Below are 17,172 nucleotides of genomic sequence, written 5' to 3'. Positions count from 1 at the left end.
TACACGCTGATAACAAGCTGGATGGTCATCCTTCTCTTCAGTCTGGTACAATGGTTTCCTAAAAAGATTTTCTGGTTTTAATTCATATAACCACAGGACAGTTTTTTCCATTTTGCCTCTATCTATATTGAGGAAGTTGGGGTCCATAGAAGATGGTGTTTCTTAATTGTGTTAACACACATGAGCTTTAACTTGTATTTATGACTTGTGTTAAAAAATACTTACTGAAAGTGTTCCTGAGCTAATGCAGTGATTTCCAATACACAATCATGTCTGTTTTTATAGCATTGCCACTGCTGCCTTAGTTCTCAAGGAGAACCAGCTTCCAGTATTGACCATCAGCCTTGTCCCTTGATTTCTCCTGATCCTCTGAATATGTTCTTGACATTATGCCGCAAAAGTGAGAAAACAAAACAAAATTGAAGTAAAAAGATATGACGTATAATGTGGGATCCATATCTAGCCTACTGTGAATAACACATGACACGTGTTCCTGTGAAATGTCTTGTTGGTGGTACTTAAAATATGGGTAGTGAATTGAGAAAGGATGGTATATAGAAGAACCCTTTCATGAAACTTTGACTCAAATCTCAAATGGTAAAGCCCTGTTTGGTCCCGAGCATAACCACTTTAAAAGTTTCTTCAAGAAATTATGCTGGAAGGAATTTTTGAATCAAAAAAGACTAGATCCACAACATTGTAGATTAATATATACATTAAAACACATGGAATTATGTAGTAAACAAAAAATGTTCATCCTCCACAATCCTGACCTAAACTCATCTAAAATGGGTTATTTGGGATGAGCTTGTGCTTAACAGCGTAAAGGAAAAGCAGCAAATATTGTTCAGCACCTCCAGGAACTCCCTAAAGACGCTGAGAAAACTATTCCAGGTGATTATAAATCATGAAGACACTGAGATTAAAAGAGTGTGCAGATCTGTCCTCAAAGCTAAATATGGTACATAGAAGAAGTATAAAACATATTCTTGTTTATTACTTTTTTTGTTTACTAAATAATCCAGTATGTGTTCCTGTATACATTTAATATTACATTTTAAATGTTAAATATTACTTTTTTAAATAATATAGTTTTCAATATTTACATTTTTTTACATCACAAAAAAATTAAGAAAACACACTGAATGAGAGAGAACAAGTTTGTCAGAGACAACTTAAAAAATATGTGTTTCTTTGATTTTACCAAATTAAAAACCTCTGGAATATAATCAAGAGGGAGACAGATGGATTACAATCATCAAACCAAGCTGAACTGCTTGATTTTTTTCATAAAGCAGTGTGCAAGACAGGAGGAGAACATGCCGAGATGCATGAAAACTGATTAAACACCAGGGTTATTCCATCAAATATTGATTTCTGAACTCTTAAAACTAATTTGAGGTCTAAGGCTCTGTATAGTTTTTGTTATTTCAGCCATTTCTCATTTTCTACGAATAAATGCTCTAAATGATATTTTAATTAAATTTTTATTTGGAATTTGGGGGAAATGTTGTCGGTAGTTTATAGAATAAAACAACAATGTTAATTTTACTCAAACATACACCTATAAATAGCAAAATCAGAGAAAATGATTCAAAAACAGAGCTAACACTATCTGGGTGTAGAGTCTGTCTAAGAAGCCTTTTATTTTGAAGGGGAGATAAACACGTCGCTTTGGCTGTGTGGATGTTGATTGGTCAGGCGGCCTCTGTCGTCCTCAGGCGTGGCAGCGGCGGATATGAGGTGGCCTTTTGTAGAGCAAGCGAAAAATAAACACGTAGCTAATCAGGAGAGCCGCGGACAGCCTCGCAGATTTACAGGTTCGGGCGCTGAGAGATTATTAAGGTGGATGGAAGAACAGACGGAGGCGTAGTTTTGTTTGGTTACGGGTGCAGCTGGTCACTGTCCGCCCTTGAGTGTGGGGTTTCGGTTACAGGGCGCTTTACGGCTGTGGAGGTGCGGCGGCGGCTCCGGGGTAAGTTGACCTGAGTCCGCACTGCAGGAGCTAAAGCTGCTGCTGCGGCTGGACTGTCGCAACAGAGCTTTAGTTTAGCAGCACACTTACCGGGCGGAGGAATACATTATTTTAGAGTTTAAAAATTATTATAAACAGTCTGTAGGTTGTCAGTAGTGTCAGTAGTTTAGCTAGTATGCGGCAGGTGTTAGCTAGCTAGCTAGCTTCTTATTCGAATTACCAGTTCCACCTTAAATGGTGCATCAATACGCTAAATTAGCTTAGCTAGCTACCGCCTATGTAGGTACAGCATCGCTAGATGGTATGTACTGCTTAAGGTGGACTTGATAATTGCGAAGAAGCTCCAGTGAAGAACCTTTGTCAAACTGTGAAACGTTTAGCCATATCTTGCTGTAAACTCAACTTGTTAGCAAGCTAGATTAATACAAGCTTTGTTTATAGCAAGTTAGGTTAACATTACAAGGATATAGCAGCAATCCCGTGACAGTTTCTGTCATTATAGAGTATAATGTTAGCTACATGTAATTTGCTTATGTGATAAGCTCCTGACAGCTGTTGCATACAAGACATAAAGTTTTAAACGAGCAGGAAACTTTGTAAGCTAATTACTTTTGATGACAAGCTGCAGACTGACCCATTAAGCAAAGTGGGTGTGTTGATTTACTCTGGCAGGCCTGATAACAGCTGTTAAGTAACGTTAAGTTAAATAAGTGTTATATATAAGATTAGGAGACCACTTCAGTTTCTCTTATTTTGCTATTTATAGGTATATGTTTTAGTAAAACGAACATTGTTGTTTTATTTCATAAACTACGGACATTTCTCCCAAATTCCAAATAAAAATATTGTCATTTAAAGCATTTATTTGCACAAAATGAAAAAATACTAGTTAATTCAAGTTTTATCTAATAATAGTAATATTATTTATATATAAAACTAGAATTGTTACTAGTAAGAATTACATCGTAGATATCTGGAACTGCACCTATAATTTCTACTATCAAGTAACCGTAGATATCTATTGATGTGAGACTGTATTTCCCTGTAAATAAAATGTACAATCTGACTGTCTCTGTCTCTAGTAAAGCCTGTAACAGCTTGTATCACTGGTATTATTTTCAGCTAAAATGGCTTGGCATACAGATATCTACATTGTAATTCTGGCTCTAATATCTATGTGTGTGTTCTCATTATAAGTATAGTTTCTGTTACTAATGCTCTGTAACTGTTCATTTTCTTGTGTGTCTTCATTCTTGCAGAGCAAAAATGGTGCGAGCAGCCCTAGTAACGGCTGCTAGCCTGGCACTGACTGGTGCGGTGGTGGCCCACGCTTATTTCCTAAAGCACCAGTTCTACCCTACAGTGGTATACCTCACCAAAAGCAGCCCTAGCATGGCAGTAAGTCAAGTGTGTTGTATAATATTATCCCAGTGGTCTTCAGTAGCACATTGACCAGTTTGTTGTCTTTCCTATCTATAGATATAGAAAGAAAAAAATATATATGGACAAATATGTGGACTGTGGGTTTTGTGATGACTGGTTTGGAAACATCTGGTTTAGCTTAAATGATTAGAAAATACTTTTAGAGTTGCAATGTAGGGATCTTAGTGTACTTGTTGTTTTGTCAGTCAGTGGCTGACAGCATCAAAATGGAAAGCACCTTTGTATTGTTGCTTCTATTTTTAGTTTTACTTTTATTTTAAAATGAAAGTAATAGTCTAAATAACTTGTCAGATGTATTAAACAAGGTACGCTTTTGTTTTGAGAATGTATGTATTTCGAATACGTATTAATGAGCATTAATTGAAACCAGCACCGATGAGTTTTTATAATGCAATTTTACTGTCTCAACATTGAATAATGATTTTCCTTGTTACAAATTGTTATTTCAGGGTACTTCATAACCAAAACTGCATCATGATTATATGCTATATGCTCATTTGCTTATTGTTTTGCTGGAATCAAGGTATTAAAAATGAGTTTATCTAGCTTTTGTTGGAGTACCTGTCACTACTTTCCAGGGAAGACTTTGTGCTAGATAGAAAAGCATTGCTGTGAGGACTTGATTGCATTCAGTGACAAAAGTGAGGTTACTAGGGTCGAGATGTTCGGTGATCACCAACCCAACATATCCCAATTTCCCAATCTATTTCCAAAAGTATTGAATGGGTGACTTTCTACTCCCCCAGCCCACTCCTGGCATTAGGAATAGTGCCAGTAATTTTAGTTAATCTGTGAGTCCTATTCTTTGGGAACAAATCTCTACATGGACTAGTTGTTTGTGCAAATTTGCACATCTCAGTCAGCAGCAATGAGTGCAACATAAAATATTTGAATGCATTACTTTTTTTGGATGCTCTTGTTCTACTTTTGTTGTCATAGTGAATAAAGTGTATGAACTACACTGGAGCCTAAACACTGCCTATATTTGCCCAGTTTTAACATTGCCCTGGTTGTGTTGGTAATAAAAAAACTTTTTTTCTGTTTGTCTTTGTCAGGTTTTGTATATTCAGGCATTTGTGCTAGTTTTTCTACTGGGGAAGTTCATGCGGAAGGTATTTTTTGGCCAGCTGAGAGCTGCAGAGATGGAGGTGTGTATGCTGCTGTGTGAAGGGGGTTCTGTGTACAGGTGTGCTCTCAGGCTTAGTGTTTCTAACTGTTCTTGTGTTACCTATTCTTACATCCATCAGCACCTGATTGAGCGCTCCTGGTATGCAGTTACTGAGACCTGCTTAGCCTTTACAGTGTTCAGGGATGACTTTTCCCCTCGTTTTGTGGCCCTCTTCACTTTGCTGCTTTTCCTTAAGTGCTTCCATTGGCTGGCTGAAGACAGGGTGGACTTCGTGAGTACATGGTGTACTTTTTTTACATGTGGTTTTTCATTGGTTTAAGCTTGACATGACCTTTATCTTTCTTTTTTTTTTTAGATGGAAAGAAGTCCAAATATCTCATGGGTCTTCCATTTTAGAGTTGTCTGTGAGTATACATTGTGTTTCCTGCACTTATTATATACTGATATATACTTTCTGGTGGAGTTGTGGTGGACAGTTGGATTTATAGGTCCATCACACACACAAAATCACTGGCAAATTCAAGGGGGGCAGGGGGGTCGTCCGCCCACCTTTGGTGCCTTTATGTTTGAAAAAGCATCAGCATGTGCTCTTTATAGTGGCAAAAAGGAGACAAAGTATCCTATTCAGGGAAAAAAGTAATAAAGTTGCATGTAAATTATAATTTCTAGATTAATAAATGTTGATATTGTCTCCTATCTATAAATTCCATGCCCCTCAAACAGCATGAGTCTAAAACTTCATAGTGGATTGCAATGAGAGTCACTTAAGGAATGAAACAAAATGAAGCCTAACGGTTTCCCAAGAGCATCAGCTTTGCATTTCTATTTTTGACATATTCAAATTCTGAGGCTACACCTGCTCTTAGAATCATAGGCGATGTGTTGTGACCTTATATGGAAAGTGTGTCTTGATATTGCATCATATTTTGCAGTTTTCTTTGTGCTGACATACTGCTTTTTGCTTACTCCACAGCCCTAATGGTTTTACTGGGAGTACTGGATTTCTTATTTGTCAATCACGCCTGCCATAGTATTATCACAAGAGGAGCCTCCGTACAGCTGGTCTTTGGATTTGAGGTGATCATTGTTTGGTTGTGTTTGCCAAAGGCTGTGTCTTGACTTGAAGCTTTTATAGTCCTATTACCCTGCAGTTCAAGATGGAAAGTACTCTTTCAGACATGCCTTTTGAGTATTTTATCTTAGAAAAAACAAACAATAATTAATAAAATCTAGAGAATTTAAGATATTTTGCAGTGTTGCCAGATCCGCAGTTTCTTTAAGCATTATTTCACACTTACATTTTCTGATATTGTTTCTTACTGCTTTTCTCTGACACTTATTTTCTTTCAGTATGCAATTCTTATGACCATGGTTCTTACCACGTTCATCAAGTACACCTTGCATACTATTGATCTGCAGAGTGAGAACCCATGGGAAAATAAAGCTGTCTATATGCTCTACACAGAGCTTTTCACAGGTAGGACAGTTTTCTTGTTGTAATGTAATTTTATGAAAAACAAAGCTGCTTTTTTAATATACATAACGTATTTCTATGTTCTAGGTTTCATCAAAGTGCTGTTGTACATGGCGTTTATGACAATAATGATCAAAGTGCATACCTTCCCCCTATTTGCTATTCGACCTATGTATCTTGCAATGAGGTGAGGACATCATGCTTAAAGATTTTGGCAGAATATCAAACTATCATTTTTCATTTACCCTAGGTTCAGCTGATCAGATAACATGTTTGGTATCTTTTTAAAATCTTTTTGAAGTTTAAAACACAAGATGCTAGACTAACATTGCTAACAAACACTGGAACTGTCACAGTAATTGCATTATTATGTTTTTGTACAATTGTCTTTTTGTTCAATAAATGGACAAAATCTCATTAATGTTTGCTGTCAAAATCTTTTTTTTTTTTTTTTTTTGAAAATATTTTTTATTTTTATTATTTAGGATAAAGAAAAAATTTTTTTTAGCATATCTGGTTTTATACTAACTTTGTACACATTTGATATTAACCATAGGTTGGATGATTGACTTTACCATTTGTCAGTTCCTCCAGTTATATAGATGTGCTTCTTTATATCTCTCAAATTATCTGTGTTGTTTTTCCTTTAACAGGCAATTTAAAAAGGCTGTGACGGATGCAATAATGTCTCGTCGAGCCATTCGCAACATGAACACACTGTGAGTCAGTTTTAATTCTATAATGTTTGGTTGTTTCTAAATTGCATGGATTCTGTGACTTATACCTGTGTTCTGTTTGCAGCTATCCAGATGCCACTCCTGAAGATTTGCAAGCATCAGACAATGTGTGCATCATTTGTCGAGAGGAGATGGTAACCGGAGCGAAGAAGCTGCCCTGCAACCACATCTTTCACTCAAGGTTACTGCCCAGTTTATGACCTATTTAACAGCAGTTTGCATTCACACATGACAAGTTTGTTTGAAAAATCATTGGCCTTCAGATATCATCAGTGTTATATACACAAAATGTTTGTGGAAACCTTTTTTAATGAATGTGTTCAACTACATAAGCTTGTCTAGTCCTTGTAGAGAAATATTGCCAATAGAATGAGACTGTCTGGAGCAGAGAACCAGGGACCTTTTGCCAACATGCTTAATACCAGGGGTATAAAGCCTCCCAGCATTGAGCTGTGGAAGAGTGAATCTCTGTTCTTAAGAATGTTTGTGCTCTATCTTAAGCAAACGCTAGATACCAAATTTTAGCTGATTGACAAAATTTAGGTTCATTGATTAATAATGCAATTTTGTCCTTAATACACCTACCAAGTTTGGTCTGAACCCTTTTTCAAATTGGTCCAAACCAAAATAATGTGTTAAAGGTCTGGTGTTGTGCAGAAATCCCTTATTTATGAACAGAAATAAAAGAAATTAGAGGGTTTTCCGTTACAGTCATTCTACTATGTGACAAGCATCTACTATAATGGAGTCCAGTTCTGGCAGGGAGGCCGTATCCAGCACAACACTTGAAAAGGCAACCTGATCAATTTGAAATATGCCGTCATCTGATGATGGTGATGATGACAGGAGGTGCGCCCACTAAACTGCAGTGTGAAACCAAAGATAACTAACCCAAAAATAACAGAACTATAAACCTTGGTTTCAGGTGTGTAAAAGCCATACACTGTGTTAGTTTGATAGCAGTGTGTAATCTACTGTATTCCATAAGAACTCTATAAATTCTCACTTGTTTGTCTGTGTGGCAGTTGCCTTCGGTCATGGTTCCAGAGGCAGCAGACATGTCCAACCTGTCGTATGGATGTTTTGCGAGCATCACAGCCCAATCCAACGCCTACTCCAGCACCTCCAGCTGCCCCTGCAGCACCTGCAGCACCAGCTAATGCCCCTGCTCCCCCAGCTGCTAATGGTAAACATTGACCATCCACAGCACACACTGTTTATGAGGGTGCTGTAAAAGACAATTCAGCTTTTGGTCTTTTATATATAGACAGTGTTTTAGCACAACTGGTCTTCTAACTACTGTGTTTCCTTTAGTTGCACCAGGCATGATGCCCCATTTTCCTCCAGGCCTTTTCCCTTTTTGGGGACCCTTCCCTGGTGCTGCACCCCCTGCTGGTCCACCTGGAGCTCAAGCTGCTGCCAGCACTTCACAGACCAGTGCAGATGCAACCCAGACTTCAGGGGCAGGTAAGCATTATCTCTTTATAATCAGGTTTTTAACCCAGCACCATTCTCATGTCTGATTTGTTGAGGAAACCAGCACGCTTAGTAACACACAGCTTTATGATACATGCTGTTTTGTTTTATTTTCAAACTTTTTACATGTAGTTTTAAAACAATGCATGTCCGCAGATGAATAATTGCTACAATGTGTTCTGTTTATCCTTGTGTTAGTCATGTGTTAGTCAGTTAAGCTTATTTCAGAATTATCCAGCTAATTCCATTAGATGTGAGTGGTATGGCTTAGATCAGTGGAGTGTACAGATTGCTGCAAGTTGCATGACAAAATATAATTTAGTTTTGTTGTGTAGGTTTGAGACTGACCAGTCTTGTGTTAAACATCTTGTACATATCATTCTGGAGACTAAATATGATTACTAAACAGCATTTTTATGAAATCTGATGGTATCTTGTAAATGTACTGTAACTTTGAGTGTGTAAATTATAAATCTTCCCCAGCATTTCTTTGGTAAACACATCTGAATGTCTAATTGTAATAATGTATGCTGTATTTTCATACACTGTAAAAATGTCTTGTATGTGTGATATTGTGTATTTACCATATCGCTATCCCTACTAACAGTATATTATTAATAGGCTTATGATTTTTTTTTTTGTGTATAGTTCACATTATACACAAATACTGCAAGATTTTTTTTCTCTTTCATTCTGTAGATTCAGGGTCCAGTAGCTCCAGTCAGCCTAGTGCAGAAAGTGCTGCCACTGCTCCAGGAACAGCAATGCCCGGATTCCCCTTCTCCATGCCCCCACCTTTTCCCACTGCTCCATGGCTGCCCATGCCTCCACCTCCACCCTTTAGTGAGTATAACAATCAGCTTGAGTGGAGCATCTCAAATACCTTACTAGTTCATACCTGAAGTGCAGGCAGTTGTAACAGCTCACTTATACCCTATGATTAAGTGTTAATGTGGCATGCAAATGTTAGGGCACCCCTGGTCAAAGTTACTCTTACTGTGAGTAGTTGCATACTGATAACTGATCTCGAAAAGGCATGGAGTTAAACAGAAAACAGTATTTGGTTTGTTTGTTTTTTAATTTTAGATTGAAAAAGGAAATAAGCACCATGCAAGTATTTTAACGCTCTTAAGAAATTTAAGCTGAATTTATTTTTAAGGTATCCGGCCTTAATTAGCGCTAAAGTGTGTTCACAGTCACATGAACTTCTCTCACTCTTCAGCAGCCATGTCTCTCACTCTATACTTAAGTTCAGTGAGCAAAAATTTAAATATTTGATACCACAAAGCAGAACAATGCTAAGCAAAGCATTTTCAGGAAGCCTTTTTCTCAGTTCATAATGCAACAGCTATGCAGCTAACAGGCATGCTGAATGTTTCAGAGAGAATTATATGTGTAGGATTGCCACAGTGGATTCTATAGCAGAATGATCCAGGACACAACAAAATCCCCAATGGATGACCTCAACCTGTGCAAACTTGAAGTTTGGGCATTTTTATCACAGTCTCATGACAAAAACATCAACAGAAATCTATAGATAAATCTTTAAGTAGCAGAGCATGAAGGAAAGCTCAAGAATCTGAGCTGAAAATCCCCCAAACTATGAAAGTGAAAGACCTTTGGCTGGCAACAAAAAGCATTTGTTAGCTGTACATAGTTGCTAAGATGGATGGCCAAACATTTGCTTTGCCCCCTTTCCTTTTTTTTGAGAAATTCAGGTCCTCCTCTGATTGCCTAGATATTTTCATTAGTAGAAATTTTGACCAGGGCACCCGAACTTTTGAATTCCACTATATTATAATATGTCTGAAGTCATTCATGTACATTTTAGTGTGAAAACTGATCTTTGATTTAATCTTAGTTGTGCCCATCTTTGTTTGTTAGTGTCATCCATGCCTCCTCCGCCAGCATCACTTTCCACAATGTCTGAAGAAGAGCTGAGAGAACTGGAGCAGGAGGGCCGGCGGGGTCTGGAAGCCAGGCTACAGTGCCTTCACAACATTCACACACTGTTGGACGCTGCCATGCTCAACATCCACCACTACCTCACCACTGTTGCCACGCTCAGGTATGCCATCTGATAACTGGGGTTTTCCCACATGCTGCTGGTAGCTGCCCTTTGTCAGTGTTGTGAAATTTAAAAAAATGTCCACTGCTTTAATGCTACACACACTTCCTCATCATGTACTTCCTCATGTTCCTTCCTTTGCTATGCTGCTCACTAGTCCTCCTCGGTCAGAAAGCAGCCCTGTTGAGGCCAGCGGCCCAAGCGGAGCGGAGTCCTCTGCTCCAGCAGGCAGCAACGAGGCCTCTGGCCAGGAGAGCGGACCACAAACTAGTAAGTGATTGTCTCATATCAACTCTGGTTTCAATAGCACTAATCTTTAGTAATGATAAATATTTCGTTAGTGGTTAGTTTCAGTGCTTTTTTTGTTTTCTTATTTCCTCTCTCTTCCTGTAGTTGGTGCCATCAACGGAGCAACAGGCTTTTCCCCAACCAGTTCATCCACGGAAGCAGAGAAGACGGAGGAGGATGGAGGAGAGGATGATGGGGAACCAAATGCTGCAGAGCTAAGACGCCGCCGCCTACGCAAGCTAGAGACCACGCCACCTCCTAATGACTGAATATTTATCCAATAAAGCAGGCGTGGCACTTCAGAAAAGACTTTCTAGAGTAAAACTCCTTCTCACACACCTTGGATCTTTGGGTGCTTGAGATCAGAATGTCTCCCTAGCGGCTCTTATAATGTTCAGATCTTATTTAAGTGCAGCATGTCAAGCCGGTTTCAGAGATGACTTGTATAAGGTGTCTGGGAGATTCTGAGATAGAAAACCAGTTCCTAAGTACACAAGTGCAGAATCAGTAATATAAGACATGCCAGAGGTCAGTTTATTTTTTAAACTACATAGTCCATCTGTTTTTTCCTTGCTTCATCCTCTGAATATGGTATTTGTTTTCTTGAAATCTGTCACACAGAATGAGTACAGAAATATGAAGATGATTTGTGGATTTGCCATATGTCCTTAAAGGTGGATATTTTTTCCATTCTTTGTGCTTTCAATAACTTTTTTTTGTTAGATCTGAATTTTGCTATGAGAGGGAGATCTTATGTAAAACGTGGAGTAAATTAACGTACATGTACATACTGTATAAAGTGTTTTAATAGGAGAATATGTACATACTGCAGAATAAACTGGTCAATTCAAATTACTCATTGTTTTTCAGTTAATATCATTACACTGTAGGAAAATATGTAATTCTATAGGAAAAATCTCAAGTTATGTAAAATTCAGTATGCACATTTAATGCTATAAAATCATTTTTAAATACAGTAGAATATGATCAAAATCTGTCATTGTTCCCTTTATGAAATATTATAAAATAATTTAGATTAATTAATCAATCAATCATTCATTCACATTTGTCAGTTGTTTGAAAGCAAAGAGTAGATATATTAAAACGATAAATACAAAGGTGAGTTCATTCCACTAAAGCTTCATTACATTAACCTACAGAAACAGGTTATTGGTCCTCATTTATGTAAACAGGGGAGAGCCTGCACATCCCTTTAAATTGCTGGTACAGATATTAAGATATTAAGTTAGAAGAATGTCTATTAGTTCTGTCAACAGTTATAAAATTGAAAAATGCAAGGTGCAAGCAGGTGTACAGCGCGTCAGTGCAAATGATACCAATTGGTGTCCACAGGATGAGGTACTGATACAGTACTGCCTGAGAATCAGATCAGAGACAAATCCCTTATGCCTTGTCCCTGTGGAGAGCTTAATTCTGTGGAGTTGAGTAAAGGGAGTGATGCTGGTTGCTCTGATCTGTCCTGTTGAAGAGGAGTGGAGTTGTCTCACTGGAACCAAACCAGCTGTTGGGGACAGAGAGCAATGGTTCAAGTCAACATTGCTTTGACTATTGTATGTTTATAATTTCTGGGCTGCAAAACTGGAATTACAGAAATATTTACCACAAAACGTAAGTTCTAAAGAATCATGGATTCACAAGTTTTATTTCCATGACTGTCAATTATAACAATTTTGCTAACCTTAATACTGCCCATTATGATTTTCACAGAAAGAAGGGCACATTAACATGAATGAGCAACTTAAAAAAAAAAAAAAAAGAAATATAATCCAATTTCAACTGCTAAATATAAAATTGATCTCAAAGTTCATGGCTCTTTATGTAAGTCCATTACTGTGCTATTATACTATTATTATTATTTGTCTTAAAACGACAATAATAAAGTTTATTAAAATGATTTTTGGGACAGTATATCAGTCAAACAAAAGACTTATTGCAACAGGCCTATTAAATATATGCAAATTGGAAACATAATTACTCAATACTAATAATAATCTTAAATGATCTGCTTTCATCTCTTGTGTTACTCACAGATCCTGATACTGCAACCCAACACAAGTACACACTCTCCTCCCAGTTTTCAACACAAAATCAAGAAAGGAATTCATGCGACTTTATGTAAGGGAGAAGGGGAAGAAAGCAGGGACTAGATGAATGATAGCAATGAGTTGAGGACTTAAGTGGCGGAAAAATTAATCTGAGTTAACCTAAGCATTTTAAAGAGTTAGAGTTAGTTAATTTGTCAAACTGATGCCTCACATCTTAGGAAAACTGTTCAATTTCTCAAAATAATACTGTTATTATATCATTTTTATACCTGTTGTTGGGCCGCAAGCCATGTGTCCAAGTAGAACCAGTATCACTATCCATCCCACGTGGGTCGTCAAAGAAATATGAGCGTGGTCCTCTTGTGTTGATTGCTGGACTGCAATTCTAAAATAACCAAGAAAACATTAAAAAGGGTCATTTCTAAAAAAAAATATTAGTATCAAATAAACACTAGTAATCAATGTTTAAAAAAAAAAAAAAAAAGAGATGAAAAAGCTCACCGTTTCTTGTGGTGGCCGAGGTACTCGGAAAATTAGAATAAGCAGGCTGGTAGGTAGAAGCTCCCATATGAAAAGAATAAGCCCAAACACTATGTACCCTGTATCTCCAAGCTCACTGCGAAGGTCAGCCTTAGGAGAAACAGAATTTAACAGGAACTTAATAAACTGACAGAGCAGTTAATAAATTAGTTTGTTTTCATAGTCTCTTTAATAGATCTGTCAATCTTTGTACCTGATCAGAGATGTTGTACCAGTCAAAGCCAAAGGATGCTACCTTATATTTCTGTGACAGAATAAGCACAGTAAGATTGTAACATGCTCTGCTTGAAAATAGCAGGATTACACCACCTCCAAGCACTGCTGTCCGGCAAAGAGATGTTCCCTGTAATTAAATAAGATTTTCATAGATATGATAAGATCGAATGCAAGTTAATAACATCAGTAAATATTTGCAGAATATTTTTCAAAGCAGGATTTGTCCATTTCTAGATAACTTTCCATGTCAACAATATGAAAAAGTAAGCATGTGTTTATTAAGATAAACTGCTGTAATAGCAGTCTAGATAAAGTGTTTTCTAGCCATGTTAGCCTACCCGCTCACAGTAATCTGAACAAGCAAATTTCAGATATCAAACATGCTGATTGACCTAATCTGGAGCAAATGACCAATCATGTTTTAGCAAACTACTCTAATAAGTTGTTTGGCTAACTGTAAAATCCTGCTGTCTGAACGCGGTCTCCACATTAGTTTAGCAATTCCTGCCAGAGACTTGTAATGTAATGTAATATGATATTATAGAGTATAATGATAATGATGAAGATTTGGAGTGTGGGATACCTTGCTGTGCAAATAAGGGCTGGTGGATGGAGAGAAACGGGTCAAGAGAAGCAGTGAACTGGCCAGACACACAGCCTCTATGATGAAAAGCAGATCGTTCACCAAGACTCGGACCAGTACCAGCCTCCATGTTTTGGCCCCAATTCCACCGGAGCCCCCACGATCTCCTAAGCTGGCGCAAACCATGTTGACGCATAAAAAGACAATGCTCATAGATGCATACATACATCGAGCTGCCCATCTGAAACAAAAAGAAGACAAATATTTTAACAGCTTTAACAGCTAAATAGCAGTTTCATTAAAATTATTGAACACAATAATACAATAGGCCACTCACAGTCCTTTACTGGGTTCAATATTGAATAACCCTCTAACTTTGAACAAAACCTGTGGAAAGGAGAAAAAATTAAATGCGAGTAGTTAAAAAAGGACTGACAGCTGAAAACCAGTGATGTACATCAGTAAAGGTAACCTTTGCACACTTTACCTGGGTGAAGTACAGGTTGATGAGACTCAGAGTGAAGAACTGCAGGCACACAGGACAGCAGTAGAGGAGCCAGTAGATTGGGGTGGGCAGGTGGTTGGCTGCCAGAGCATTACCAAAATAAAAGGAAAAAAGCGTAGTGCGGAGTGCCGCCCAGAACAAACAGAGGAAAAGAAAAGCACTCTGGTAGCTCCATCTTTTGTGGCGGTAGAGTAACAACAGCCAAAGCTGAGCGTATACTATTAAGAACAAACCTCCATACAGACATGTGTAAACTATGGTGACACCGAGTTGTACAGATGGAGCCATAGCTGGGCTTATTGGAAAAGGTTGTGGTGGTGGCGGCAAGGAAGAGTTAGGATTAGTAGGTATTACCTCCATGGTGGTTGGTGGTGTGTCAGAGAAGAAATAAAATAGCTAGAATGATTTAAAATTAGGTAAGTAAAAAAAATACAAACTGGAGTTAAAAAAAGAGAAAAAATACAAAAAGAATGGAAACCTACACTCAATATTTGGTTTAGCTGATAGTTAGTCCCTTTGTTTATCCCCTTAAAATGTCAAAGCCCTCAAGATTTAGTGGTGTAATGTCAGGCAGACAACTGACAAAAATCCTGGCCTGTTAAGGGGTTAAATATCTGATCTAGCTCTGCCTGTGGTAAAAAAAAAAAAAACAGGGAGTCCGAGATAAATCTTCAAGACGTGCAGCTATGCAGGTTTCGTCCCTTAGATAATCAATAAATACTGTTGATCCGGGCTAATCAGGAGAGGAATTATATATTGTAAAACACATAGTAAACTTAAAACCCTGAAATTCTTGCTGTTTTTCTGACAGTGAATAAGTCATCTCCTAGCTATAATCTAGCTAATGAGTATAAAAACAGCTCCAGGCACACATCATGTGTTTACCTACATTAAAACTGTCAACACAAGAAGAGTAAAAAAAAAGAAAGCTGTCAGTATCAAAAACGAAGCCCAGCTGTCTGTGAAAGTATTCCAACCTGTAACGAAAATGAAAACAAAAGATGCCTTATACTGACTTCCGTTCGTAATCAACAGGATTACCCTACAGTAGCTAGATTAAAATAATCTTAACCTACCAAGCAACTGATTACAGTCATAAAATCATCATAAAATCACAAAGTAGCAGCACTTCACTTATTCTGACAGTTAGCTAAATCAACACAGTAAGATTTAGACTAGTCATCTCGTTGTCGTTCTTTTTTGAGGGTTAACTTAACCCACCTCGGCTAAAACAACAACAACAACAGGAGGAAAAACATCAAGCTATAATAGATAGCCGTAGCTCCGTTAGCTCGCTAGCTAACATGCTAACACTACACTACTGAGCCTGCGAACCTAGGTAAAATAGGTTAGCTAAACAAAGTATTTTACTCGCTCAAAACGACATTTTCAGGACACAACACAGGCTGCAACATTACTTAGGCTCTTAAACAATACATTTACGAAGTAAGAGAGACACTGTACCTTATCTTATCCTGGTAATAATTTAAATATCAGTCAGCTGCCACTGTGTACACTTCAGTTCCTCCTCCAGTCTGCGGCTCAACTGAGAGCGAAGCGGAATATTAATGCTTTTGTACGCTATTATGATTTAGCGCCATCTAGCGGTACACAGCGGTTTACTCCTGATTTTATACAACAGAAATGATATACTGTAAAATACCAATATTTCTTGTTTCTGTAATTAAAATATTTTTATCTTAGTTGGCAATACTTTACCGCCACTACATTTAAAATGTAAGTAAAATGTCCTACTTTTTGTTGTTAGTTGTTACTTTTGGTTCTGAAAACACTAAGCACGAAATAAGCACGAAGCAAGCTCACCAATAATTGAAATGCACACTTTTCTTAAAATTGGGTACACTTTTGAAATTCTCCTACATGGAATATATGAAATATACTAAAGACAAACTATTTAGTAAAAAGTGTTTAAATCAAGCTTTTATTAAGCGTAAACTTGCAACTACTTGCCATAAAGGTGACACTAGAGACTTAAACAACACAACATTAGAGCCATAACAAATCATTGTACTTTTACTCAAAAGTACTTTTGTAAAATAAAAGTATTTTGTACTTTTATTCAAATGAAGTGAGGACGATTATAACTAAAATACTATCTTACTCTGGATATTTTTTACATAATGTGTGTATCAGATTTTCATTTTTATATGCCAAAGATAAAAAAGCCTTTTTAAATAACAGAAATATGTCCACTAACTATAATTTAAAGACAGGATCATACCGTTATAATATAATGACATACATATAACAATTCTCTCTAGTAATTATTATAATAATAACAATTATAAGAAAAAGACCAAAACAATAATTGCAACAACAAAATAACGTTTATCATAGGTTTTTTTTTTGTTTAGAATAGATTTGTAGACTTTTTAATACAAAATGCTTAAATTTAATTGTTACCATATGTGATGGAGAAATAGATATTTTAAGTCATACAGTGGAACTACATTTTTACATTCAAAATCATGGTTCATTGTTAATGCTCGTATATATTTTGTCACGCCTAGAAAATATATCTGTATGTGTATGTCTTGTCTTGCAAATTGGAGTTCAGTTTTTTGTAAAGTATATTGTAAAATAACCCCATTTACAAAATATTTTAAGGACAATTATGTATGTGTACATAAATTATGTATATTGCTGATAAT

General features: G+C 37.0%; 2 protein-coding genes across 2 annotated transcripts; one reads left to right on the top strand and one right to left on the bottom strand.

The window, feature by feature from the left end:
* The first annotated feature begins 1,724 nt into the window (after positions 1-1,724).
* On the top strand, positions 1,725-11,445 carry syvn1 (synovial apoptosis inhibitor 1, synoviolin). The gene is made up of 16 exons (XM_007243247.4): positions 1,725-1,975; positions 3,235-3,373; positions 4,474-4,566; positions 4,666-4,818; positions 4,903-4,951; positions 5,521-5,624; positions 5,898-6,024; positions 6,109-6,208; positions 6,675-6,740; positions 6,823-6,939; positions 7,784-7,944; positions 8,073-8,225; positions 8,934-9,077; positions 10,119-10,302; positions 10,460-10,572; positions 10,696-11,445. Exons 2-16 carry the CDS (start codon positions 3,242-3,244, stop codon positions 10,857-10,859), a joined length of 1,860 nt encoding a protein of 619 aa, XP_007243309.1. The 5' UTR covers positions 1,725-1,975; positions 3,235-3,241; the 3' UTR covers positions 10,860-11,445.
* Positions 11,379-16,074, bottom strand: gpr137 (G protein-coupled receptor 137). Its single transcript, XM_022684050.2, has 8 exons — positions 15,965-16,074; positions 14,483-15,477; positions 14,333-14,382; positions 13,996-14,236; positions 13,390-13,539; positions 13,158-13,286; positions 12,926-13,041; positions 11,379-12,112 (listed from the first exon to the last, which is right to left on the bottom strand). Exons 2-8 carry the CDS (start codon positions 14,858-14,860, stop codon positions 12,019-12,021), a joined length of 1,158 nt encoding a protein of 385 aa, XP_022539771.1. The 5' UTR covers positions 14,861-15,477; positions 15,965-16,074; the 3' UTR covers positions 11,379-12,018.
* Positions 16,075-17,172: the final 1,098 nt, after the last annotated feature.

Source organism: Astyanax mexicanus, chromosome 10 (assembly GCF_023375975.1).
Source record: "Astyanax mexicanus isolate ESR-SI-001 chromosome 10, AstMex3_surface, whole genome shotgun sequence".
In the NCBI taxonomy this organism is placed as follows: domain Eukaryota; kingdom Metazoa; phylum Chordata; class Actinopteri; order Characiformes; family Acestrorhamphidae; genus Astyanax; species Astyanax mexicanus.
This window is presented reverse-complemented; position numbering and strand designations above follow the sequence as displayed.

Excerpts from the sequence above, each read along its gene's own strand:
- syvn1 (XM_007243247.4), top strand. The coding sequence starts at position 3,242 with ATGGTGCGAGCAGCCCTAGTAACGGCTGCTAGCCTGGCACTGACTGGT. Across the intron at positions 4,819-4,902 it reads CTGAAGACAGGGTGGACTTC|ATGGAAAGAAGTCCAAATAT; the intron begins GTGAGTACATGG and ends TTTTTTTTTTAG. Across the intron at positions 7,945-8,072 it reads TGCTCCCCCAGCTGCTAATG|TTGCACCAGGCATGATGCCC; the intron begins GTAAACATTGAC and ends TGTTTCCTTTAG.
- gpr137 (XM_022684050.2), bottom strand. The coding sequence starts at position 14,860 with ATGGAGGTAATACCTACTAATCCTAACTCTTCCTTGCCGCCACCACCA. Across the intron at positions 14,383-14,482 it reads TCAACCTGTACTTCACCCAG|GTTTTGTTCAAAGTTAGAGG; the intron begins GTAAAGTGTGCA and ends TCCTTTCCACAG. Across the intron at positions 14,237-14,332 it reads ATTGAACCCAGTAAAGGACT|ATGGGCAGCTCGATGTATGT; the intron begins GTGAGTGGCCTA and ends TTTTTGTTTCAG.